The sequence below is a fragment of the Eubalaena glacialis genome, chromosome 19, assembly GCF_028564815.1.
Source record: "Eubalaena glacialis isolate mEubGla1 chromosome 19, mEubGla1.1.hap2.+ XY, whole genome shotgun sequence".
Taxonomy (NCBI): domain Eukaryota; kingdom Metazoa; phylum Chordata; class Mammalia; order Artiodactyla; family Balaenidae; genus Eubalaena; species Eubalaena glacialis.
Genome location: NC_083734.1, coordinates 14551291 through 14579283, shown reverse-complemented (window position 1 = coordinate 14579283; position 27993 = coordinate 14551291). Strand labels below are relative to the sequence as shown.

General features: G+C 42.2%; 1 protein-coding gene across 2 annotated transcripts; it reads right to left on the bottom strand.

The window, feature by feature from the left end:
- Positions 1–1453: 1453 nt before the first annotated feature.
- Positions 1454–27993, bottom strand: CRK (CRK proto-oncogene, adaptor protein). Of its 2 annotated transcripts, none has more exons than XM_061174952.1 (3): positions 27619–27993; positions 16117–16652; positions 1454–4053 (listed from the first exon to the last, which is right to left on the bottom strand). In XM_061174952.1, exons 1-3 carry the CDS (start codon positions 27857–27859, stop codon positions 3916–3918), a joined length of 915 nt encoding a protein of 304 aa, XP_061030935.1. In that variant the 5' UTR covers positions 27860–27993; the 3' UTR covers positions 1454–3915. The 2 variants fall into 2 exon arrangements, with proteins under 2 accessions (XP_061030935.1, XP_061030936.1); XM_061174953.1 differs by having other exon boundaries at positions 3961–4053; positions 16287–16652.

Below are 27993 nucleotides of genomic sequence, written 5' to 3'. Positions count from 1 at the left end.
TCCCTATTCCCCAGACTCAAACCCTGCTAAGGAAAACCTTATTTGATCAACAAATATGTATTGCCGGCTGTGAGCCAAGCTCTGCGCTGGGCTCTGGCGATAGAATAATGAACAAATTAGATGTGGCTCCTGCCCTGATGGAACTGATTTAGTCTAACGGAGGAGGTGGAATGAAATCACAGAAATAATTACAATCTGAGAGGAGCTCTGTGAAGGTGAATGATGTGATGATTATAAACGGGATTTAGGGGTTCAGGGAAGACATCTCTGAGAAAGCGACATTTAAGCCAGAGGGGGAGGCAAGTTAAGCTCGCTTCGACCTGTATCCCTAGAGGATCCTTAAGCCCTGCTCTTTTTGAACGTCACTTCTTAAGAGCTAGCTCTTCTTGGCCCCCTACCTTACCTCCCCATTTCTTTTTCTTCATGATATGTGTGGCAGCAGAGTTCCAAATTCTTAGCTTCCTCCTGCCAAACTTTGGAAGACCATTTTCATATTTTCATCTGTGGACAGGGCCACTTCTCTCTCCACATCTGTAAGAGGAATAGACTTTAATCTGAAGATAAGGGTCACAAAATTTAAGAGCTGTTATGAGCACTCCAGTCTATGTAAAGGAACCCAGCACTCAACCTATCACAAGATTTGGCAGCTTCTTATTGATAAAAAGTGGAAACATACTTAAATCACCTTGCTGTTAAGTGTGCGTACGGCAAAGATGGCCCCCTTGCAAGAGTTTCCTTTAACTCTGGGTTGATACTCTGCTATGTATACAGCAGTAACTAGATGTTTGTTTTGGGTCCAAGGCAGAATACTCTATAAATGACTGGCAAAGCTTGTCCTTTTCATTTTAAAACTTCACTACCCACAGGACATAAGACTATGGAGTATAAAATCAACCTTTTAGGTATATATACTCACACACTGTGTGTATGCATCTAAATATACATGTGCTTTGAGAAAGGATGGGAAGAACATAACGTTTAACTCTTTTAAATTTCCTAAATTATCTAACCTGAAAAAAGTGTTACTTACATAAAAAAGAAGGAATTACACTGAGTATCTACCCTAACATTGTAAAAACCTATTGTATAACATCCACACTTCTCATTTGCTTTACAAAGCCCCTACCACATCCACTTCTTTATACCCACATATAACCATTTCTGGACAAGTTTGATGTTATCTGTTCACATCATTCCAGCTTTCCAATCATTACATAATCATTCTTTTTATATTCCCCTCAAATCATTATTTCATGACTTCTGGAGACTCTTCAAAATAACACCAATGATTGATCCCATCTTTTATGAGTACCCACAGAGTGTGTATAATTGTTTCTTTATCCCTTATTCCCTAAGCATAAAAGATTTAGCTCTTTTGTGAAAAATATTCAAAGATTACTTTCTTCAAAAGATCACCAAGCCAAACATTTGGCCATATTTTTATTTACTACATATACTATAAACATATACAATACATGCTACAAAAAAAAAACATTTTTTTAAAAATTTAACTGTCAAGAAAGTGTATAGTGTTATAATACAATGGCACATGTTCATATTTTATTTCAAATTGGTTTGCTTATCATCCATTTCAAACCATTAACAGTGAAATGTTACTTAAAGATAATTAAAAATTATCTATTTGCATTATTAACAATAAACAATTCCAACAAATTAATAAGAATTAATCATGTCAAATATTAGTATCCAAAAAACGGGCTTTTGCAGAAATTATTATATAAAATATAGCAGCCAATTTCAGTTTATTTTGCTCTATGATAATGTACATATGCACTTAAATAGGATTCTAGCATTTGCTTTTGGAAGATACTTTTAAGAAGTCCTTTGATTTCTTAAGGTCCAACAACCGCCACACCCAGCCAAATCTAATCCAACAGTTCATGTAATGGCTTTGGACAACCGATCATTGAGAAATTCTTATGATTTGGGTAGAGTTGCATGTTCCACCAATATTACATATGATGAAGAGAGACATTACAAGCCAATATCAAAATTGAAGCAAAAGAAAATACAAACATTCAAATCAGTTGTGACAAAGCTTTTCTACAAATATTTTAAATGTCATACTTTTAGGAAACCAAGATTTAATGTGTATTTGGATTTTACAGTATCTATGCTCTAACTGAAAATTTAACAGAGTAGTCAGATGGAATTAAGTCTAGTATTGCAAATCTGTCCATTCAACATTATTGAGCACCCACTATGTGCATAGCACTGTGCTAACATTTTAAAAGTCGAGTATTAAGGTCCTTATCAAGCATTACCTTAGTGTGAGGTAAAAATATATTAAATTAGCGTCAACTCATTAGTTTGCTTGTGGTAATGTATGTAATCCTGTGCCAGCTGGCTTCCCTGTGCCATATAATGAGCTTCTGCACAACCCTCATTCACTCACACAAGTATCTGTACACCAACTGTGCCAGGCATTGTGCTAGTCACTGGGATACCATGATTTGGCATATGTTCAATGAACGCAAATTAATCTTAACCTATGCAAAACAATTGGAAAGCTACATTACTTTTCTAAAATGAGGCCCAAAGCAAAAAACAAGGTGTTTCTATTGGTCATATCACACCACAGACCAGTAAGTGCCTCTAGACTGGGAACTAACTTTGAAAGTTTCATACTGTAGTCTATATAGCCTAGATCATTTCTGGTCTTAAAAGTCAATTCTTTGGAGCACCTGACCCCATATAAACCATTCCATACTTAAAAGGGTTTGTAAACTAAACTTGAACACAAAGAAAAAGAGCCCCAAATGAAGGCAGTTTATAACGTAATGTACTTCAAGCACTATTCTGGCCATATGAAATTAATAATACATAAGTAATTCATGATTGGTTCAAACGTTTTTCAAACCACTAACCCTATCCCCAAACTCATGTAATTTTAACTTGACTTTTATACAAGTTGTACATAAAGCAAAGGGCAGAATTTGGCCCCCCAACCGTCTATGGAATATTCTAAGTGATTGGTCCTTCCACTCTACACACAAGCGACGAATTCCAGAGTCCCCTGATAGGATACTGGCACTCAGGAGAATGGCCCTGCTGGATCCCATTAGCCAGGAGTCTATTTAGCTGTGGTAGCAATGTGAACCTACTATGACCCCTTGAGGGATGGCAGAGAGCTGGGAGTTTGGCTGTCCATGCAGTGAATCCAATACTGGCTTAAAGCTATGCACTGAATAAAGTGCTCTGCACATCCTGCTTATCATCTGGAATGAAAATAACACTTATCTTGAGAATCAACCTATTTGTAGGTTTGGGGAAAAAGAATTACAAGGCTTGAAAGAATCCCAAGAAAAAGTATGAAGCACTGACTGGGAAGGAAGACAAATGCCTCTTGTAGTGTCCTCAGAATTCTCAGGATTTGAACTGTCAGAATGAGTCATACAATGGTCATGTTGTATAAGTGAAAACGCAATCCCACTAGGTACTATCACACGGTGCATGATTACTTCATGGGGGTGGAAGGGAACAGTCTATTGCCATTTGATAGCATGATTTCAGAATGAAAATAAAACCATTGAATAAATCAGGGTAAGCAGTGTGCAACACTTCTCTCCTGTCCATCAGTTTTCCACAGGTTGATTTATATTGCCTGAAAGAAAAAAGGCAAGATACCTATCCCTTCAGATACACTCAGGCAACGCTGCTACCATCTAAAATTGCCAATTCAAAAGTTAACACACTAGCCCTCCAGTTTCGTACCCTGAATATGGTAAATAAGACTAGGGATGGAGTAGTTCAGTCTAAAAGAGATCACAGGTAACAGAATGCTTATATAAACTAGACTGCTTTGACATCTGTAAGAAAATTGTATAGATGGCAATTGGAAAAAAAAAAAAAGATTGTTCCCATCTGTGAGCAAAACTGTTTGTTGAGCTATACTCAGCTGAAGTCCTCATCAGGATTCTGTTGATCCAGCAGACGGACATGTGTGAATGGGAAGTGACCTCGTTTGCCATTACACTCCCCTTCCCACTGACCACTCACATTAATCTTCGTAACCTTTACCAGCTCACCGACCTGCAGGAGGAGAATAAGGACAACACTTTATTTCCAGTTATGAATGCAAGCTGAAAAACTCCATTCCTGGTTAGCCATACCCTGCCCACGTGATTGCTCTAGGGCTGATATCACAGAAATGGCTATTCGCTGCCTCCCAAGCCCCAGCCACCAGACCGATTACTTGTGGTTAATGCAGGCAGGAGGAAGAAGTGATTTTAGCAGTGCAGAAAAACACAGAGTACAGAAGATAGAAGGGATCTTAAAACATAATTAGAAATCTCAAGTGTCTCTGGAGGAGCAACCCTACCTAGAATGATCTAGTATTCCTTATCTTTGTACCCACTACTCTTAGCTTCCTGCCTGACCCACACTGCCCTCCCATCGCTGGCATATAGCAGCACAATCCCCCAGCCCACTCTCGTACACATATCCTGGCCTGCTGCTGCTTGTAGAGCAGAAGGCAATCATGGGAAGCATACTTCATTTGGTCCCAGAAAATGAAGTGTTCCCATCACCTTCCTACCAAGGCAAGGCTTTTCCCACTTGAGCAGGTACAGGCCAAGACTCCAAATTCCATCAGCTCCCTGAAAGACCCCACCTTCTTCAGCAAGTTTTACTTGGCAGGCCACTGCCTGCCAGTCCCCCCACTCCCACCCCACCATGTACTGACAGACCTTGTCGCTCCCTCAGTGCCACTTGGTACTTGTTCATTAACAATAAGGGGACATCACGTTTTTGCTGTTACAAAAAGCTTCCTGTTGCAACATCAGATATTTTTGACAATCTAGGATATACCTCTATCTTATTATGAATCTTAAGACAAGGTGAGTCTGATGAATGGATTCATCCTGTAGCAAAGTATTTAACAATGGTGAGATAAGTCCCCAAATGTCACTGGACTAAAGAACTTTATGACTATCCTTTAATTATGAACATCTGAGTTTTGAGCAGGCAAGTTCTTTCTAAACATTACTGTTCATTTGGTTTTATTAAATTAATAACTACTATATATTTAACTTTCATAAAGTACTATAGAGAGCATTTTATATAAATTATTTTCTAATAATCATTATACCCTATAAGACAGGAATTGTTTTCATTTTACATACGAGAAACTGAGGTTCAGAGCAATTACATATTATACCTGAGGTCACAAAGCCAATGACAGGGCTGAGATTTGAGGCCAGAAGTACCTGGCTCCCAAGCCCATTTATGTTCTTTCTGCTATACCAAGAACGTTCAAATTATGCTCCCACAGCCCTGGGGGTTCCTTCCCTAAGAATGCAGGCCAACTACTGGCCAAAGCCAACCCAAGTCTAGGCCGGGGCCTTCTCTAAAACCAGCTTGATCTCACTCACAGAGGAAACAGGCTGCCTACTGGCCAGTCTACAATTTCCTAAAGAATTATCTGAAAACCGTAGAGGCCTAAAGTGGTTGTGGGGGTCATAGGATGCTGAGAAAAGGAAGACAGAAACCATCGGATATTAGAGAGGCAAGGGATAAGACACAAGTGTGAGAAAAAGCAGCAGCTTGATCTGTTGATAGTGAAGGCTAATGGTGTAAGGGGAGGAGAGGGAAAAATGATATTGCATGTACATCTTTCCAAACAGATCCAGTTTCTATAGGCTGCTAGCACCAGGGTTCTGTTTATTCCCAGCAATCTTCCAATTCAGTTCCTGACATCTGAGCAGGCCAACTATGACAAGCAAAAATTGTCAAACAGTCTTTGAAGAGAGGAAGCCCAGAACATCAAGTGAAAATTTCCTTGGTAGTAAAAACAATCTAAAAGATTTCTTCCTATATCCCCAATTCTAGTTCTCAGACTATCTCACTTGTTCTCTTCTTTTTAAAATCCTTGGGACTTCCCCAGTGGTCCAGTGGTTAAGAATCTGCCTTCCAGTGCAAGGGATGCGGGTTCGATCGCTGATTGGGGAACTAAGATCCCATATGCCACAGGGCAACTAAGCCCGCGCGCCACAACTACTGAGCCCACAGGCCACAACTAGAGAGAAGCCCCCACGCCGCAATTAAAACCCCGCATGCCGCAACGAAAGAGCCCGAGTGCCACAACTGAGACACAATGCAGCCAAATAAATTTTTTAAAAAAAGTGCGAGGGAAAGAATATGAAAAAAAATAATAATAAAATAAAATTCTTGCAGTGTTGCAAGAAGTTAGCCTCTACATAAACTCCATAATGTGACTATTCCTTAGTGAATTTTCCTTGTTTCTGAACTGTCAACTACCTTTGACTCCCCACTCTTCACACATACACACACACAACACATGTTACCGGAATAATTGCCCGTGTGCTGCTAGCCCCTTGCTATGATACAGTAAATTATATCAAGTGCAGCACTCCCACCACCGTTTTTGTTATTTATTTGTACTATCTGTTAAAACACTCATGTCATACTAAAGTGCTATTCAGGTAGCTAGACCCAGAATAATACAAGTCCCTGACCTTAAGAAAGAAAAAAACATTTGAGGGGATGTGTTTGCTCATGTCAAAAATCTAAATTGCCACTCATGTTAGATTCCCCTCCAGATGCGGATGAAGGGGCCAGTTTCTTTCAAGAAGCTGGTTTAATGACATCCCAGCTGTCATATCTGAATCCATCATTTTAGTGATATTAAAAACACACCCAAGGGACATGAGGGAACATTCTGGAGTGCTGGAAATGTTCTATACGTCCATCTGGGTGGTTGTCACATAGGTATATATACATGTAAACTCACTGAGCTATATACTTATATACTTAGGATTGGTACGTTTTACCAAATGATTTCATATCTAAATAAAAAAGTGAAAAGAAAAGAATGTTTGTTATGTTTTATCCAGCTTTTCTAGGTGTTTTGTAAAAGATGGTTCTTCAGGATACATCCTTAAGCCCACCATTCTACTTGATACCAAAATCTAGGTTTAAACACCTCTCTTTTACTGTAAGATTGCCATTATTCTTAAGCATTCAAAGTGTTGTCTCAAATCACATCCCAAAGAGCTCTAAGTGACGGGTAGGTAGAAATGTAGACCACCCATCCCCTTGCTGTTACTCAGTACCACAAAACCACACTAGCTTCTCCACAAACAGGGCAAAACCTGCTGATCTGCCCTCAGGCCTTTCTTCCTTCAGAGTTCAAAGGGAGAAATGAGTCGGGGCTCCCATACGGCAAGATGTTACGGGGGGATGAATGAAGTGCAAATTAGTCCTCTGGACAACATCAGAGTCTGACATCATATAACATCTCTGATGTATACACTCTCTTGGTTCTACCCTACAGAGAAGGGCTCAGGAAAAGCACTCCACCTTCTAAAATCCAAAATCTTTTTTTACAGTTGCTTAGGTTCTTGGCAGAGAAGTCCAACCACCACAGGGTGGGGAAAAAAAAAGCTGTGTCATGACTCTGAAACGATTCTGATTTTTAAATGGATAAAAGAAGAAAGTTGTAAGTAGTTAATAATAGGCTAATTGACCTGCCCAAAGCAGCCTTGAAGTACAAATACTTTGAGGAAGACCTTATTAAAATTAAATACCCTATGTATAATACCCTATGGGTTCTTTCTTCCAAAATATTCAAAGCACATGGGGACTCTTGGGGTCAAGAACAGACAAGTCCCAAAGGCAACATGACTATCCTTTAGAACACATGAGGCCCTCGAGCTCCAACAGGGTGGAAGAAAGGGTAGCTGTCGAGCCTGGGGCTGAGTGCAGGAGGGGATGGAGCAGTCTAGGAACATGGTGCTCCACTAAGTCCAGCTCTTTCTCCAAGTCAGAAATGACACCATAATTTGTGCTCCTCTTCCCGTTAAACAACAACACTCTGAAGCAGAATTCCCCAAGGCCAGACCAGGGGATGCATATAGGTTTGAAGCTTGGTGTACTACTTCAAAGACAAAGAAAGCAAAACTGAGTACTTGCCCCAGAAATGTTACAATTTTAAGACACAAAAGAATGTACTAATCAGTGAGTGCAGTAATAACTGTAGTTCTAACACTACTGATTTCAAAATTCAAGTTATAGATGGAAAAAAAATCCTCATCTGCATACTAAAGAAAAAGAAAGAACTTATAAAGGACCTAAAGCACTATGAAGCAGTTAACCTTTCCTTTTATGAGGCAGACCTCACTAACACCTTGTAAAGGAGAGACAGTGATGATTCTTTCACCACCAAAGTACTATTTTAGTGTCCAGTCAGTTCCTAGCCTCTCAACCATATACCACATCCTCAGGAGCAAGAGTGCAAGTAAATTATGGCACCATCTGTAAAGAGGACTGAATGTGGTTACTTCAGTTTCTTCACTCCCAGGGAACTTGAGGAACACACTGGTTTCTTCCCTAGCTCTGTGTAGTTCCCAAGGTCAATCATGATCTTGGTACAGATTAGTCAAACCTAGAATTGATCTACAAGCCAGAAAAAAAAAAAAAAAAAAAGAATTGATCTAGGAGCAAAAGATTACCCAGTTCACCTTCACCAGTGAGTTCCAGTGATAATGAGAAAGAAATTGGAGCCCAAATGGCATTAAACAGGAGACATCAGGGAGCTGTGTGACGTAGTCAGCTGGTATAACCCCAGGTGACTGCTTTTCTAGTTTGCCTTCTAACATGAAAGGCTTCAACAGTTGCCAACGTTCCTTTGATCCAGATTTGCTGCACGATTCCAGTGAGCTCAGGGCAGGAAACACACATAACTTCATATAAATAAAACCAGGGAAACCAAGTACAGAGATGGAGTACAGGGACCTTGTTTTCAAATATTTTCAAACACACCAAGAACACATTTAGTAAATATTCCAAGATTTGACTGAAGGAGGAAAAAAAGGTAAGAAAACTACAGCAATCTAAGACAGGGGTCAGCAAACTATGGCCCATAAGCCACAACCAGCTTGCTGCCCCCTCTGTAAATAGTTTTATTGGAACACAGCAAGCTCATTTGTTGTTTTTCTACGACTGCTTTCTAGCTACAATGGCAAAGTGACAGAGGCCAGATGGCCTATAAAGTTCTTTACAGAAAAAGTCTGCAGACCCCTGATCTAAGGAATAGGTGATATTTACGGCCCATCTAAAATCTTTCAAATCAGTGAAGACCAAGCGACGACAATTCAGCCTTAATGATTCACTTGCCTCAGAGATGGACTGCAACGGGCATGGCTCATATTGGTGGAAAGTTGCAGGTCTTTGAGATTTAACTGGTAGGTAGGCTTCCTGGTGTAGAGCAAAAGCACCACACTTTTGGTGATAGGTGTGGTGAAGATAGGTCTTACCCTGATTCTAGTCCAAGTCAGAAAAGATTTTCTATAGTTCAACAACTGATAATGACTGCAACTAAGCTCCCCATCCCCTTGGTGAGAGGTGGGGAGATGACCACATAGAGCAGGTACATTTTAGCTCAACATAAAGAATTTTCTAAGAACTAGTCCAGTGAACTAGACCTGAGGTTCCCAAACTGTACAGTGTCAGAGGCACTGCAGCAAATTCAGAGGGGTGCCACCAAGTATTTTAAATTTTTGAGGGAAACACAGCAATACTTGACATCTGTTATGCCATGTGAACTACCAGCTCGAGGCAGTTAAAAATTTTGACATCAGATTATACTACATCCCTTTCAAAGATGTCATATCTTTGTAAAGCTGGGTTTTGGCAGTTGCTATGATAAAAATCAAGTACCTCATGAAAATAAGTGTAGAACAGGAAATGAAGGTGGCAATGTTCCATATGATCCCAAGGTTTGAGAAACTGAGGTGTACACATCTCATTAGTTAAATAACTGAAGTTATTTTATAAAAACAAAAATATTATTTTCTTCCAATTATTTTTATTATTTTTTTCAAGTGGGTACTAAGTTATTAAGATATAAATATTTAAGCTGTTTGAACCTACTGACTTAATAAATGGAACTGTTAAGTATTTCATTTGGCCTGGAACATTGTAAAATATTACTGAAACACTATGGGTTCTATGATCCAAGAAAGTTTGGAACCTCTAGACTACACTGTTGTGGATGATAGAGAGCTCCCCAAAAGTAGAGATAATTCAAATATATGTTTAAAAATCATCTGGGGGCGGAGGGGCAGAGAGATAGGGATACGGGATTAAGAAGGTACAAACCATTATGTACAAAACAAGCTACAAGAGGGACTTCCCCGGCGGTCCAGGGGTTGGTACTCTGCATTTCCACTGCAGTGGGTGCGGGTTCAATCCCTGGTTGGGGAGCTAAGATCCCACATGCCGTGCGGTGCGGCCAAAAAAAACCAAAAAAACAACAAACAAACAAAAAACAAAAATAAACTATCAAAAACTAAAATAAGCTACAAGGATATATTTACAACACAGGGAACATAGCCAATATTTTCTAATAACTATAAATGGAGTATAACCTTTAAAAATTGTGAATCACTATGTTGTACACCTATAACTTACATGATATGGTACATCAACTATACTTTAATTTAAAAAATTATTTTAATTTATCTCTAAGGATACCAGAGGGCCTGCCTTCAATGTCCAAGAAGCTGGATTAGTTACTTCCAAACTCTCTTCCCACTGAGATACTGTAATTTGAAATGAGGAAGTCCAAAAAGGATGGAAGGAGAGGGAAAGTAGACACCCGTCTCAATGAACAATATAGAAATCTACAGCTACAATTCCAGAAAAAGACAAACTGAACACAGCCAAGACTTGTCACTCAGGTTCTTATACTTTCTAATCTCATTTTTTCTCTTTGGATCACAGGGAAAATTAAGGTCTTCACTCCACTTTTCCATACATAGGTCAAAAGGCCTAAATAACTTAGGTTTCACAGAGTTCCACATGGGGAGATGTAGAGTTGATGTAGTCACTGCTACATATAATCAGGGACCCAAAGCACTTTACACCTTCCCTTATCTGTGCCCTGAAGGACAGGTCCATGCCTAAGTCCACCTGAGAAGCTCCTTGGTTACTCAGAAGTCTTATCTACCAAAGGCAAGATGGCAGAAAATGGAAGTTACATGATTAGTACATTTAAAGATAATGGGGGGGCTTCCCTGGAGGCTCAGTGGTTAAGAATCCGCCTGCCAATGCAGGGGACACGGGTTCGAGCCCTGGTCCGGGAAGATCCCACATGCCGTGGAGCAACTAAGCCTGTGCGCCACAACTACTGAGCCTGCGCTCTAGAGCCCGTGAGCCACAACTACTGAGCCCACATGCCACAACTACTGAAGCCTCCGTGCCTAGAGCCCGTGCTCCACAACAAGAGAAGCCACCACAATGAGAAGCCCGTGCACCGCAATGAGGACCCAATGCAGCCATAAATAAACAAATAAATAAATAAATTTTTAAAATAAATAAATAAAAATAAAGATAATGTCAGGGGGGCTTCCCTGGTGGTGCAGTGGTTGAGAATCTGCCTGCCAATGCAGGGGACAGGGTTCGATCCCTGGTCTGGGAAGATCCCACATGCCGCGGAGCAACTAAGCCCGTGCGCCAGAACTACTGAGCCTGCGCTCTAGAGCCCGCGAGCCACAACTACTGAGCCCGCGTGCCAGAAGCCACCGCAAGGAGAAGCCTGCACACCACAATGAAGAGTAGCCCCTGCTCACTGCAACCAGAGAAAGCCCGCATGCAGCAAGGAAGACCCAATGCAGCCAAAAATAAATAAATAAATAAATTTATTTAAAAAGATAATGTGAGGGACTTCCTTGTTGGTCCAGTGGTTAAGAATCCGTCTTGCAATGCAGGAGACGCCAGTTAGATCCCTGGTCGGGGAACTAAGATCCCACATGCCACAGGGCAATTAAGCCCGAGCACCACAACTAGACAGCCTAAGTGCCGCAACTACAGAGCCCACGCGCTCTGGAGCCCACACGCCACAACTAGAGAAAAGCCCGCACGCCTCAACAAAGATCTTGCGTGCCACAACTAAGACCCAATGCAGCCAAAAAATAAATAAATATTAAAAAAAAGAAAAAAGATAATGTGATTATTCTGGACAGTCTACAGAGGCATAAAATAAATTTTAACACCTGCAATTTACAAGATAAATTCACTATTCAAGTTCCCATGGAGCCATAAGCATGAAACAAAAACCAATCAAATCAAAATCTTAGATCAGCAGCGAAGCAACTAAGCCCGTGCGCCACAACTACTGAGCCTGCGCTCTAGAGCCCACTGCTTCAACTACTGAGCCCGTGGGCCGCAACTACTGAAGCCCACGCACCTAGAGCCCCGGCTCTGCAACAAGAGAAGCCACCGCAATGAGAAGCCCGTGCACCATAATGAAGAGTAGCCCCTGCTCGCCACAACTAGAGAAAGCCCATAAGCAGCAACAAAGACCCAACGCAGCCAGAAAAAAATAAAAAATAAATAAACTTCCATTTCTTAAAAAAAAAAAATCTTAGATCAAATCTAAGATCAAAAAAATAAAAGGTGCCTCTGCACTGTTCTAGTGTTACTTCCAGTGTTTCTCCTTCAAAACACTCAGCATATCTACATTTGTTTAAAATCTGTCATTAGAAGCTACGGATGGAACAGATGGTGTCTTCCTGGTTCAGTTATATTCCCCCAGAATTACAGTGGGCAGAGGAATACCCCTACTTTGGTTGTTAGCTAGAATTAATCCCTTCTTTCCAACAGGCTTCATTCCTACTAGAGAAATCTGATGGGTAGGAAAAGAGGAAATAGGCATTAACTTATATTCTACTGGAGGGCTCCGTTCACAGCAAATATACCATGCAGGAAACATCCATCTGTAAGATGAGGACAGGTGGATCTTGAACAATTTTTTTAATTTATTTTTTTAAGTACAGAAACCCTCTGTACTTAAAAAATCTTAGAGAGACCCTGATATATAACACAGTGAAAAACAGAGTTGCTTTGATTAAAGCAAGAGAGGGAACCCAGAACCTTGCATCCTCAGCTACCTCCTGGGAAATGTTAGGGCACTGTGGAGCAGTCTGAACCCTATTATGTCTAGGGTTCTGCCCAATTCTAAAATGCAATGATTCTAATTTATCAATTTCAAGTTAACTGTAATACTCCACTAAAACGTGCCTAGCTCATCTACAGATCTAAATTTTTTTTTAATTTATTTATTTATTTATTTTTGGCTGCGTTGGGTCTTCGTTTCTGTGCGAGGGCTTTCTCCAGTTGCGGCGAGCAGGGGCCACTCTTCATCGCGGTGCGCGGGCCTCTCACTGTCGCGGCCTCTCCCGTTGCGGAGCACGCGCTCCAGACGCGCAGGCTCAGTAGCTGTGGCTCACAGGCTTAGTTGCTCCGCGGCATGTGGGATCCTCCCAGACCAGGGCTCGAACCCATGTCCCCTGCATTGGCAGGCAGATTCTCAACCACTGCGCCACCAGGGAAGCCCCTACAGATCTAAATTTGTAGTGGGTCAAATATAGCAATGAATGTTTTTCTTATCAGAATGCTACAGTCAGAAAGCCAGAGTCTCCTAATCTTACCTCCTAGCCTCATCTCAATAGGGATGAGGCATCAGTTCCTATGAAAAACCAGAGATGGGAAAGGAAAACTGCCTCCCTGCATAGAGAATACAACTGAGGATATGCTGTCAGTGAAACCACACAAAACTTACACTGAGGAGGGCAGCATCACTGTTCTAAAACAAAAAGAATCACAGATTGAATCTGGGTATGGTTGAAAAGGCACCAACGTAGATCTGGGTTCCTCATATCTCCACCTCCAACTAGTTTAAACAACCCATTCGATTTGTCTCAACATAAGTTTTTTTCATACAACGAATAAGGATATCTAAGGTCTTTTCCAGCTCCAGATTTCTATGATGCTAAAGTAACATCATGTTTTTTAAGTACATACAGTGTTTTAAAGCTATTTTTTGGGGGTATTTGTTCTAACTTGAAAGAAGCTATCTTCATCAATCAACATATGTGGCTCAAAACTAATATCCAATCAAAAAAAAAAAAACTTACTGAAATCATAAACTAGTCTTCCACTTTAGTTTTTATTTCGCAAGATTTAGGTTTCACAGTAGCAGAACAGCTCAACCATCTTTGAGTACTAAAGCCTCTAATCAAGGCAGGCATCATTAAAAACAATTCTGGTGGGACTTCTCTGGTGGAGTAGTGGTTAAGAATCCACCTGCCAACGCAGGGGACACGGGTTCGATCCCTGGTCCGGGAAGATCCCACATGCCGCAGAGCGACTAAGCCCATGCGCCACAACTACTGAGCCTGAGCTCTACAGCCCACATGCCACAACTACTGAGCCCACGTGCCACAACTACTGAAGCCCACACGCCTAGAGCCTGTGCTCCGCAACAAGAGAAGCCAACACAATGAGAAGCCCGCGCACCGCAACAAAGAGTCGCCCCCGCCCGCCGCAACTAGAGAAAGCCCGCGCGCAGCAACGAAAACCCAACACAGCCAAAAAATAAATAAATAAATTTATTAAAAAAACAAAAAACAATTCTGGTAATTCCCTCGTGGTCTGGTGGTTAGGACTTGGCGCTTTCACTGCAGTGGGCCCGGGTTCAATCCCTGGTCGAGGAACTAAGATCCCGCAAGCCACACACTGCAGCCAAAAGACAAAACAAAACAAAACAAAACAAAACAATTCTCTTTGAGAAAGGAATTGCAAATGGAAGCAAAATTAATGTGATAACTATTCTCTCCTGGGTGTCAGCTGGCTTGTTCCAAGAATGCTATTTTCACACTCCAGCCCAGTGCTAACAGAGTCTGCAATAAATGTCAAGAGTCACAACTGTCATGTGCACAGCACCACGTTGGTTGTTGCCATCATCTGAACTTAAATGAAAACATGAGGCTAGAAACTTGTTTTCCTTATCCTCCAAACTCTAAGTGGGAAAAAGTGGTGTGACCTAGACAACACACATTTCATTCCTCATCAAAACCAGGACACAATCCTTTTAAGTCACAACATGATCTCTTAAAAACACACATTTTTCAGTCAAACCTGTAAGACCTAACTAACCCTCCTTTGCACCCATTATTCAGAATATAAAAGAAAAATTTCAAATCCAGTAACATCAGAGACTACTTCAAATAAATTCCAGCTCACTGTACAGGCTAATGCTCCCACGCCTCAGTGTATAAACATGACCCAAAGGAAACAAAATTTAGACATTTCAGTTTACATGAATATACTTTTGCACCTTCTCTGCTAACTTGTGCTCACATAACTTCAGCCTGTGCTTATGAAATTTAGCTACTTACATTCAAGTTACCATATCTGAAAGGCTCTGAAAGATGGGAAAGCATGCTACTTCTACACTAGCTTTTATGCTGAACCACTAGCTCTGCATAACTCAGAAAGGAAGAAGAAAAGAAGGGAGGGAGGGAAGGAGAAAGAGAGGAGATAAGGGACAAAGCTGTGAGTGCTAAAGACAGGAATAAATACAATGCAATGGTTGGCGAGAGGAGATGGGCTACCAAGGATAACTATTCACCCGTAAAAGGCAAAACTTTATTCCTCAGGAGGAACTGGCTTCATGTTTATAAAATGCATTAAACAACAAAGACCAAGTAAACCTGCTGCTCCTGGGAATTAATACTTTTGGGTATGTATCTCTTCATACCTATACACTTTACTGTTCCTCCTGAATTACTTGATGAATACAATCAATCAATGGTAAGAAACCCCATACCCCCTAAAGTAAAAACATTATATTTTTATAAGAAAATTAGTTTAAGTATTTTGATAGAAACCACTTATTGTACTCAAATCTGTGTGAGCCCACCTTGTTTTAGATAATGATAAACAGAAAGAAAGAAACAGATTAGAACATAGAAGATGAGAAAAAATATTTTAGGTTAATTCCTGTGAATTCAGGTAGTGTTATTAAAGTAGCCAAAGTATGGTTTAGTAGATCAATCAGAACATTCAGTTATACAGTTTTAAGCTTACTCATTCCAAAATAGGTTTTCTATAAAAAAGAGAAAACCCAACATTAAATGCCAAAATCAGTACTTAATGGTAAAGTACCATTCGACATCTATAACAACATCACAATGCTGTTGCTTGTATTCAGCATTCCTACAAAGCTCTAAGAGGTCTGAAAGGGAGACCCTGTAGCAGATCTCTTCTTTCTACATTTTGCACATTATGTACCTCCAAAGCCAAGGCTGTCTTGTCGTAGGCATTAGGGACTCGCTTCTGGATTACCCTGGCATAAATGGGCCCATTCTGGAGGTTAGGGAGCGGAGTGTTGACGCTGGGTTGGGCATAGGGCCCGGGCTCCGGCCCACCCAGTGGCTGTGGGTGGGAACCCTCCTGGTTACCTCCAATCAGAGCCGATACTGAGGCGGAGGCAGGTCTATACTTCTCGACGTAAGGGACTGGAATCATCCCCCTCTTGCCTTCGCTGTCCTCCGCATTCCACCACTGCTCTTCAGGCTTATCCCGGATTCTCAGGATGTCTCCTTTCTTAAAGGGAAGATCTTCTTCATCATTCCCATTAAAGTCAAAGAGGGCTCGTACATACTCTGCCTCCTCCTGCCTGAGAATCACTCCACTACCCTGCCTGGATCTGGAAACTGGTTCTATCAATGTTGTAGTGTCCAAATAGTGTATTTTGTAGAATTCCAGTAAAGCAGGCAATGAATCAAATTCTTGATCTCCTATTCGGAGTCTGGAGGGGCTCACCCCTAGAAAAAAACAGAGCAGGGTATTATTTAAAGATACATTATACTGGAGATGCAATGTAGATTTTAAGCATTTCCCAAACACATTTAATCAATATTTAATCAGAAAGAAACAAACAAAAAAAAAACCTGTCTAGAATAAATAACTGCTTCTCCTAATAGTAAACTAAAAATCATACTTTGTAGCTCAAACATTCCCTGGGAAGAAAGATGCCTATCACCACCTGCAGCAGAGTCAGAAGGCTATGATAGACCAACCACGCCAGTCATGACATGCTCTCATACTGGATCAAAGACAGAGCAACATGGAGACTTCTTGTTCATTCTCCCCAAGTGTTCTGTTGCTATTCCATTTACAGGATACAAACGGTTCAAGGCTGTGTTACAATCTTCTTTTCAACCTCAGGAAATGTAGCAAGCTCTCCTTTTTCATAAGTCCCAGCAGCTATCCCAGAAAGAGGTGGGGAGAGCTTGGTGTCTACACCAGGATCATACATTCGTATCTTCACACCTAGAATGTACAATTCCTAATAAGAAAAAGTTTCAGACTATCTTTTTTTTTTTTTTTTTTTATTTAGTTTTTTTTCTTTTTTAAATAATTATTCGTAACTGAGCACCTTAACACACCAACTTTTTTTTTTTTTTTTTTTAACTTTTGGGTTTATTCATTTATTTATTTATTTATTTATAGCTGTGTTGGGTCTTCGTTTCTGTGCGAGGGCTTTCTCTAGTTGCGGCAAGTGGTGGCCACTCTTCATTGCGGTGTGCAGGCCTCTCATTATCACGGCCTCTCTTGTTGCGGAGCACAGGCTCCAGACACGCAGGCTCAGTAATTGTGGCTCACGGGCCCAGTTGCTCCGCGGCATGTGGGATCTTCCCAGACCAGGGCTCGAACCCGTGTCCCCTGCATTGGCAGGCAGATTCTCAACCACTGCGCCACCAGGGGAGCCCTAGACTATCTTTTTAATCTACAATTAATGACCTCAATCTCACTTCTGACAACTAAAAAGAAAAACTAAGAAGCTAACTGCTTGAAAATCAACTCATAAGATCTTCACTTAAATAAAACATGGAAACTGGACTGTTCCCTTAGAAACAAACAGGTCTTGAAAAAAGGTAAACAAGGATGCTCAGGAAAATAAAGAAGTGTTAAAATCCTCAAACTGATGACACACTGAGGGTCCAAGAGGAAGGACATATTAGGAATGCTTAAAATTCACATGACACAAAGATGTGTGAGGCCTTTGACACAGGGCATACTTTAAACTGCATTCCCTCCCTATCCTGAGATTCTAGAATTGAAGGATAATAAATGAATGTATTTTGCTTCAAATAAGAAACGAAGTTTCTAATGAGGAATACAAACCTTTAACTTGCACTCTGCTAAGCACCCAAAATATCAATATCTTAATTGGATTCTTTACTATTTGGTTTCCTGATAAAGGAATGCACAGCTCTATAGAACACTGTTTTTCATGGAGGGTTTTTTTTTGGTTTTTTCCCCTATTATTTATTTATTTATTTATTTATGGCTGTGTTGGGTCTTCGTTTCTGTGCGAGGGCTTTCTCTAGTTGCGGCAAGTGCGGGCCACTCTTCATCGCGGTGTGCGGGCCTCTCACTGTCGCGGCCTCTCTTGTAGCGGAGCACAGGCTCCAGACGCGCAGGCTCAGTAATTGTGGCTCACGGGCCTAGTTGCTCCGCGGCATGTGGGATCTTCCCAGACCAGGGCTCGAACCCGTGTCCCCTGCATTGGCAGGCAGACTCTCAACCACTGCGCCACCAGGGAAGCCCCTGGAGTTTATTTTTTAATCAGCCTTAACCGTGCCACAGGACACTCTTATAATCCACTGAGTTACAACCTCCCAGGTTTTTTATATAGGTATATATACACACACACACGTCATAAATACATTTTTATAACTAGATTACTATCATTTTATACTTTGCCCCTTTTCCTACTGTAAAATAAAAATGTTTTACTTTATACAATATTCTATTATATAATATTTATATAATAAAAATTTCCCCATATTCTTCAAGAATATGACTTCTAATGGCTATAAAATATTCCCAACTTTTCACTATTGCAAACAATGCTGTTATGAGTGTTTTTGTTCTGGTCTACTAATGAACATTTTTATTACTTCCTTATGATAAACTCCTTGAAATGCAATTGCTGGATCAAAGGGTAAGAACATTAAGGTTTAGGGACTTCCCTGGCGATCCAGTGGTTGAGACTTCACCTTCCAATGCAGGGGGTTCGGGTTCGATCCCAGGTCGGGGAGCTAAGATCCCACATGCCTCGTGGCCAAAAAACCAAAACATAAAACAGAAGCAATACTGTAACAAATTCAACAGACTTTAAAACTGGTCCACATCAAAAAGAAAAAAAATTAAGAACATTAAGGTTGGACTTCCCTGGTGGCACAGTGGTTAAGAATCCGCCTGCCAACGCAGGGGACACGGGTTCGAGCCCTGGTCCGGTAAGATCCCACATGCCACAGAGCAACTAAGCCCACGCGCCACAACTACTGAGCCCACAGCCCACACCTACTGAAGCCCGTGCGCCTAGAGCCCGTGCTCCGCAACAAGAGAAGCCACCGCAATGAGAAGCCCGCACACCACAACGAAGAGTAGCCCCCGCTCGCCGCAACTAGAGAAAGCCTGCCTCAGCACAGCAGCAAAGACCCAACGCAGTCAAAATAAATAAATAAATAAATAAATAAATAGGCTTAAAAAAAAATAATAACATTAAGGTTTATGTTGCCAAACTGTCCTCCAAAAAGTTTGTATAGTTTTACACTCCCACCAGTAGTTTATGAGTTCCCATTTCCCCCATATCCTTGCCAAACAGCAGGGATATCTCTTCTTAAATATCTTTGTTTGATGTTTTTCTTGTTTATTGACTATTTGTACTTCTTTTGTGAAAGTTACTTGTTTGATTCCTTTGTTAAGGGAAACAGCCAATCTACCCTCTCCACTCCTATTAAGACTAGCCCACCCATCTAAAACCCTTTGCTATTAATGCTGTGAAACAGGAACATTGTGGTAGCCCAGCTGTCTAAATCACTTCGCCACTCTAAAAAAATGAGACCAAATTATTTCGTTCAATGTTAGAAGAAAACACTTCTTCCAGAAAGACCAGAAAAAGTACATTTAAAATTCTCTACTGGAGACAGGTGAAGAGATAAACTTTGGAAGTTAATCAAAAGTCCTCAATACAGAATGAGTACTGATGAGTGCCTTCTCTTTTCACCCAAATGAAAGAAAGATCAAGACGCAATTGAGAGGACAGATGCACATTTCTTATATTGCAAAAGTCCATCTGTGGAATTCATGGCTGTAAACTAAAACAAGTTAATAGCCCACATTCAATAATGTTGGCTGTCTCTCCAACTCAAGATGTTGAAATAACATGCCCAAACCCAGGATTGACCATCTATGGCAAACACTCATCAGACACCAGCATAATGCAACCCCAATAGTTCCAAGTACAGGACTGGAGAGATGATTTTGGTTATGACCATACCAGAGCATGGTGGTGCCATATTCTGGAGTTTCTCTTCACTAAAGCGGATCACTGACGGGCAATTATTCCTATTCAAGTCTGGTAAACGAGATGCATGGCTATCTCACCTATCACCGCTAGGCTATAGTGAACTTTCAGGTCTGCGGAACTATGTTAAGGACAGGGTCAGTGTGAGCTCCAAGAAGACCTACTTAGCACCGCCTGGTCAAGAAAGCTTCCAGGGCAAAGTGGTAGGGAGAACCTTCACACCAGCAGAACACCCCGGCTTAGAAAATGGTCCTGATGACACCTGGGAAGAAAAGCTCCCTTGCTAGAGTTTACCCAACTACATTCCAAGGTACAACAGCTAATATGGTTTTCACTAGTCACCCTTTTGGGACAGTGGTTGGCAGACTGTACGTGCTTATTAAGTGTTAGATATTATTCTTTTTTTTAATATTTTTACTTACTTATTTATTTATTTACTTACTTATTTTGGCTGCACTGAGTCTTAGTTGCAGCACGCGGGATCTTAGTTGCAGCATGTGGGATCTAGTTCCCCAACCGGGGATCAAACCCGGGCCCCCTGCATTGGGGGAATGGAGTCTTACCCACTGGACCACCAGGGAAGTCCCATGTTAGATATTATTCTTAATGAACATAGCTCTGAAGTGAGGAAAAGTTAAATCAAAATCTGTTCCCAGCTTTGAGAAACTCACAGCATAGTTGGGGATACAAGCATACACAGTGTGGTTGGTAAGCAAGGAGTGTAGCAGCATGTCTTAGGAAGACATTATTTTTTTCCCCTGGCTTTCACTTCCAACTGGAGACATGCTCTTACAAAAAACAGTGGCAACAACAAATTATGTTCTAAGATACAAAAAAATCACAATAAAAGAGCAGCTCTTTCTATTCCTGAACAGTTCTTTTTTTTTTTTTTGGCCACACTGTGTGGCTTGGGGGTCTTAGTTCCCCGAACAGGGATCACACCAAGGATCGAACCCAGGCCCCCAGCTGTGAAAGCACCGAGTCCTAACCACTGGACCGTCAGGGAAGTCCCCTGAATGCTTCTAAGGTACTCTTTTCATTCTAAGATGGCAACTACTCCCTTTCATCCATTGTTATAGTTTCTCCAATTACTGTACTATCCCAAGTGAAATGTGTTTTGTTTTTTTTTTGGGGGGGTGTGGGGGTGGGATAGGGTTTAGAAGAACAAATAAGACCGCTAAGCCAAGTCCCTTAAAAAGATCAGTGTGAGAATTCTGAAAACAAAAACTGTCAGTTCACCTGCCAGAAAGGTAGCAAGTTGGTTCAATTCATTTCTTGCTCAAATGCTTCATGATGTGAACTGGGCCCACTATTTTTTTTTGTTTGAGTTTTGCTTGACAATTCCAACAGACACAAAAATACAAAGAAAACACCAAGTGAAAATTTACCTATAAATTCTTTACCTTTCCTTTTTTTAAAAAAAAGTAAAAAAAAAATAAAAAATAAAAAAAGTATATATATATATATATATATATATATATATTTCTTTTTTTTTTTTTTGGCCACGCCGAGCGGCTTATGGGATCTTGGTTCCCCAACCAGGGATCAAACCCAGGCCCAGGACAATGAAAGCATAGAGTCCTAACCACTGGACTGCCAGGGAATTCCCTCTTTTCCTATTCTAACGACACTATAATTATTCCATAGAGGAATACCTGTTTTTGTGTACTGCTGCAGCAGTTTAGAGTTAGATATATGGGGCAATCAAGCTTTGCTGATCCAGAAGAAGAGAAGGAGGGGGAACAGAACATACATAAGTCCCAGATAAGCCCAAACCTCACCACAGCTATGCGTTCTGGTTCCTTTTCCCTAGTTCATCTCCTTCCAACCACAAACAGCCAAAGGCAGGAAATAGAAGGGCGGGAAAGGAAGGAGATACAGTCAGTCAGTCTAGAGAACAGAACAACAGAGTTCTCATAGCTGGGACTTGGAAAACCTCACTGACTTGTTCTACATTAAACCTGTGCTGGATTCTGAATGTGCAGTTATGAACACAATCAGAAATCAAAATCAATGCAGTCAGAAGTATCTTTTAACCAAAAGAGTTGTACATGCTCAACTCATTACTTCTAAGCATTTCAGCCCTCAAGTTACATCAGTTTTTACAAGACCACTCTCCGGAGGTTTTATGAAGAACACCCAAGAGCTCTGTGGGCTAAACAGGCCAGGCCACTTCTGGCATGGGCACCACCACAGTGGCTCCATCATCAGCCTCTCAGTCTCACAGCACTTCCTCGTCTTTCCTTTCCTCTTTAATTCTCATTCCCTCTTTCTCCTCTGCCTATGCTATTTATAGAGGCTGCTTAAGCACTCTCACTACCTGTCCAATACAAAGGGCTAACAAGGCCACTGACTTCCATTTGAGAAAGTATACTGAAAAAAAAAAAAAAGGTCATGAAGAACCTAGGGGCAAGACGGGAATAAAGACACAGACCTACTAGAGAATGGACTTGAGAATATGGGGAGGGGGAAGGGTAAGCTGGGACAAAGTGAGAAAGTGGCATGGACATATATACACTATCAAACGTAAAACAGATAGCTAGTGGGAAGCAGCCGCATAGCACAGGGAGATCAGCTCGGTGCTTTGTGACCACCTAGAGGGGTGGGATAGGGAGGGTGGGAGGGAGGGAGACGCAAGAGGGAGGGGATATGGGGATATATGTATACATATAGCTGATTCACTTTGTTATACAGCAGCAACTAACACAACAATGTAAAGCAATTATACGCCAATAAAAATGTTAAAAAAAAAAGAAAGTATACTGAAGACGTATCAAGATGTACGGTTTCCTAAGCAAATAGAACTTCCTAAAAATGGTGGATGTCAGCATGGTATACTTTGCAGATTCAGACTGACTAGGTTTGATGAATTCTGTCTCTGCTATTTCCTAGCTATATGAGCTGTTATTTAACTTCTCACGGGGCCTAATTCCTAACTAATAAAGTTCCTGAAAGTAGCTGGTATATTATAGGTGCCCAATAAAAAGCAAATCAGTTTAACACACACCCCCAAACCTCTGAATTCCTTTAGAAATTTTCAATTCATCCCCAAATCCAGAGTCTGCTGCACTGTTTCCCAGAGAAGCTTCCACAGAATCTCAAGATGCTTCTCAAAGTTCCGTGGTCAAATTGGTTTGAAAGACCCAGTATCCAATACCTGCCTCTCTTAGAGTCATAATTTCACACGAGCATAGTAAAGGCTTGGAGAAGTTCTGCAATAAATAAACCCACCTCCTTTTACCAAGGAATTTTTTTTTTTTTGGTCTATAACCTTTAAGTAACTCACTGAAGAACTTCTCCAGAACCAATGAATGGAGGGATACTCTGATATTAAAGAGCAAATCATGAGGACCAGATTTGAGAACTACAAAGATGAGGTAAACAAATGAAACAGATGCTGAAGGTACAAAAAGGCAGCAGTAAATAACGGGCAATCCACTAGGATCTCCAGAAGTGGCTTGGCCCAGCACCACCTTGAAGAGGCAGTACAAACAGTTATCACCCTAGCTTCTACCCCCACCCCCAAAACGAGGCAAGTTTTTATGGTCCACTCACCCACTAGAGCACCAGGTGGGAGGCTCTGGGTTGAGCAGGTGACGGCAGGCACCATCCTATTTCCATGTACTGGATCCAAGGTTCTTTCACGCTTCTTGATGCACCCCACCCCCCTCCACCCAGCACTTACTCCTTCAGACATGCTGTAAGCCTTTCAAAGCTGAGAATAGTTTTCCACCTTGCTTCAACTCTTCCCTCTCAACCACATAGATTAATATACCTAATGCTTACTGAGTACTTACTATATGCCAGTTCCATTCCTAATACACTAAAACTCATTGAATCCTCGAAACAACCCTATGAGGTCAGTATTACTATTTCCCCTCTTTCACAGATAAGGAAACTGAGGCAGAGAGAAGTTACAGAACCTGCCCAAAGCTATATGAGTAGTAAGCAGCAGGTAAGGAAGGTTCAAACCCAGGCTTCAGAGCACAAGCTTATAACTACTTTCCCAACTCATATTTACTCAGTTTTATTGTCTACTGGACAAGGTCTAGTAAAACCTCATGTTCCAAGAGGAAAAAACTAGTGGATCCATCAATGATTGCAAAGTCTTCCCAAGAGGTACAGCTGACAGAGTATGACCAGTAGACTTGACCAAGCCCTGTCCTATGGCCCTGGGGCACAGTCAGCTCACTTCCAGGCAATGGCAGCACTGGTAGCCTGTGGGAGCTAAACGCTTAAGTTAAAAACAGGTTCACTGGTGGGGACTTCCCTGGTGGTCCAGTGGTTAAGACTCCACGCTCCCAATGCAGGGGGCCCGGGTTCGATCCCTGGTCAGGTTAGATCCCACATGCCACAACTAAAGATCCTGCATGCCGCAACTAAGACCCAGCGCAGCCAAAGAAATAAATTAATTAAATATTTAAAAAAACAAAACAAAAAAACACCAAACAGGTTCACTGGAAAAGGTTGAGAATACCTGGTCTATTTTGTCCCTATGGCTCTAAAATCTGTATCTAAGCCATTCCATACAAATTCATCCTCTACATTATCTCTACAAAATACACTATATAATCCTAAACAAAAAGCTCATTTCCCATATTCAATCTGCCAAATAAGGTTATTAAAAGCCTCTCTGTCACCAACTATAGATAGCAGATGTGTATTCTCTGAACACTAAAGCCAGTTTCTTCTTGTCATTCTTTCCTTTTGGTCTTTAAACAGAACCTGGGACCCAGGGCAGAGACAAAAGTGTTGAGTCCTCAAAGTGCACTGTGGGATCTCAAAAGAAAATTGGCTTTGACAGAAAGGAGTACAGTGTAACGGTGTCAGCTCTCAGGTCACAATTCCTAGGTTCAAATTCTGGCTCAGTCATTTACTAGCTGTGTGACTTTGGGCAATTTACTTTATCTCTGACTCTCAGTTTCCTCATCTATAAAATGGAAATATTTTAATAAGTGGAGATCATAATACTTTCCTCACTAGATTGTTATAGACAGTAAATGAGACAAGGCACATAAAGTATTCAGCAAAGTGCCTGGCATAGAATAACCAGTCAATAAATGTTAGCTATTAATATTGTATATGCCTTTCTAAAATTCAAGAAATTCTTCTGTGCGGTTTCAAAAGAATAAGAGCTGGATGGGGGAGGGGGAGAACAAAGATTAAGTAGTTTTTATAAAGACAGCAACTGAATCAATTGCCCTATGTGGAAAATAGGGGTACATGGCAGAAAGAAAAATGACCACAATGCCCATGAACTTTCCACACCCCATGCACAAACTTTAGCAATCCTCACCTTCTCTCTTGGGCCAAGGATCTGACCTCATATCTGTTATGAAAAGGTGGAGCTCAATATTAAGGTAAGAGCTGAGATTAAAGTCGTAACACCAAGACGTGGGGAAAGCTCAAATAAAACTGCCTGCTGCTATTTCCGCATTCTGCAACCAACAAAACACATACACAAACAAAATGTTGAGAATTGAGTTTCAGGGACCGTTTGCCATCATGTCACTGCACAGTAATGCAAAACCCTAGACACCATGAAGGTGGTAAAAAGTAGAACATATTTGATTTAGGGTAAATACAAAAATATTCCCCTCTCATGTTATAATGCTATTAAACCAACCAGACTGAGAAAGACCTCAGATAACTTGTGGGCTTAAATATCCCCACGCTTGGGACTTCCCTGGTGGCGCAGTGGTTAAGTATCCGCCTGCCAATGCAGGGGACATGGGTTTGAGCCCTGGTCTGGGAAGATCCCACATGCTGCAGAGCAGCTAAGCCCATGCGCCACAACTACTGAGCCTGCGTTCTAGAACCCGTGAGACACAACTACTGAGCCCGCGTGCCACAACTACTGAAGCCCGCAAGCATAGAGCTGGTGCTCTGCAACAGGAGAAGCCACCACAATGAGAAGCCCGTGCACCGCAACGAAGAGTAGCCCCTGCTCACTGCAACTAGAGAAAGCCCACACACAGCAACGAAGACCCAACACAGCCAAAAATAAACAAACAAACAAATAAATAAATAAATTTATTAAAAAGAAAAAAGAAAAAAAAGTTAAAAAAAAATATCCCCACTCTCTTTTTAAAATTGGTATGTGTTAACAACAAAGAGACTACCCCATTTCCCCATTTCTGGCCAGAGTGAATAAATCTCAATTAGGACTCTCCTAAAAGGGCAAGTCTGCAAAGGTTGGTTCAGGAGCCTCCTAATTCACAAGAGATTGGCCTGGATCTCGTCTCAGCTGGTCAGGACGAAACTGCTTCAACTTGGAAACAGTGAGAAGGTGCTAAGACTCTTGGTGCTGTTACACAGATAATAGCAACCTCAGAATTACTCTGTACCTCACAAATCTCAAGTACTAAGTGCCTAAATCTCCTTAATACTCCCCAAACAACTCCAATGGCATGGGTAAGAGAGTCACATCTCAATCTTTGGCAAGGAAGATCCGGTGCAGATAATTTAAATTCTCAGAGAATCAGCTCAGCAGGGTCTGTTCCCAACATCTAGGAAGACTCAGGTCACAGCCCTCAAAGTTACTGAACAAGGAGAGGCCCTGGAGTACAAGACTGACAATGTTGAGGTCCAAGAAGAAAATGAAGTTCCATTCACTTTCAGGGAAGGGATTGTCTTCACTGTCTTATTTCTGAATTATTTCCTGAAAAAAAATCTTTCCTCCACTAATCGCTTTGAAAACTAGAACCCTCTCATTGTGGAGGACAGTCTCTGGACGCTAAGATCTCTTGGACACAGTCAGCCGGTCATCAGCTTATTCTGGGCTGGTCACAGAGGCCTTTCTTTTATAACCAAGGCACTTAGCTCACCACCTTCGTCCTCCGCGGGGGAAGAGGACGGTAAAAGTATTTTGGAAAAATGCCCAAGAAAGGAAAAAGCTGACCGGTTTCCTGAGGGTGTCTCCATCCCTCCCGGCCAGTATGTGGTGACTTCCTACCAAAGGCCACCAGGGGAGTATGGCCAAACCCGGCTCTCCAACACTGCAGGAAATGTTTCAAGCCTAAAAAGCCACTTGTAGGATTATCGGATTCATTCCGGGCACCGCTGCCAAGTGATGCCCCCGCAGTGCCAACATCCCCCTCAGCTCTTTTGTCCCCACGTTGCTCGGCCCTGCTCGGGCGCTAGCCCCACCCTGGGGCCGAAGCAGTTCCCCTTCCCCTGGGCTGTCCTCCCAAGTCACACCCAGAGGCCTGGGTCAGCGGCTCCTCCTCCCCCACACACTCCCGCTCGTCCGTGGGAGCGAGCCCCGGCAGCTGGCTGCCCCCGGCCACGGTCATTCCGGCCCTCTGCCTACGTCCCTCGTGCGGGTCAGCTCTCGAGGAGCAGCCGGCCAGGCTGGGGAGTTGCGCGGCCCTCACCCCCGCCCGGGGCCTCCCGTCCCGTCCGTCCCTCACCGGGCGGAGGCTGGGCGGGCGACGGTGGCACCGGCGGGCGCGGGCCGCTGCTGTTGATGATGTAGTGGGAGACGCGCGAGTTCTCGGAGACGCTGAGCACATAGTCCCCGGGGCTGGTGCTCGAGTCCCGCACCAGGAACACCCCGTGCCGCTGGCCCTGCAACAGCGCCACCGCCTCCTGCCGACTCAGCCGCCCCCAGTACCAGCTACTCCGCTCCTCCGAGTCGAAGTTGCCCGCCATGGCCGCCTCCGCGCCTACACGCTGGGCCGCCGCAGCCGCGCGCGCCCCTCCAGCCCCGGCGCCCGCCGCCCAGCGGACCGGCTCGGGTCTCAGCCTCACAGCAGCGCCCGAAATGGCGGCGGAGGCCGCAGGCC

What these genes read in the sequence shown, in the direction of transcription:
- CRK (XM_061174952.1), bottom strand. Translation starts at nt 27,859, where the DNA reads ATGGCGGGCAACTTCGACTCGGAGGAGCGGAGTAGCTGGTACTGGGGG. An exon ending in GCCCGCCCAGCCTCCGCCCG is followed by an intron (nt 16,653 to 27,618) that starts GTGAGGGACGGA and finishes GTTTTTTTCTAG; the next exon opens with GGGTGAGCCCCTCCAGACTC. An exon ending in AGACAGCCTTGGCTTTGGAG is followed by an intron (nt 4,054 to 16,116) that starts GTACATAATGTG and finishes CTCCTCCTGCAG; the next exon opens with GTCGGTGAGCTGGTAAAGGT.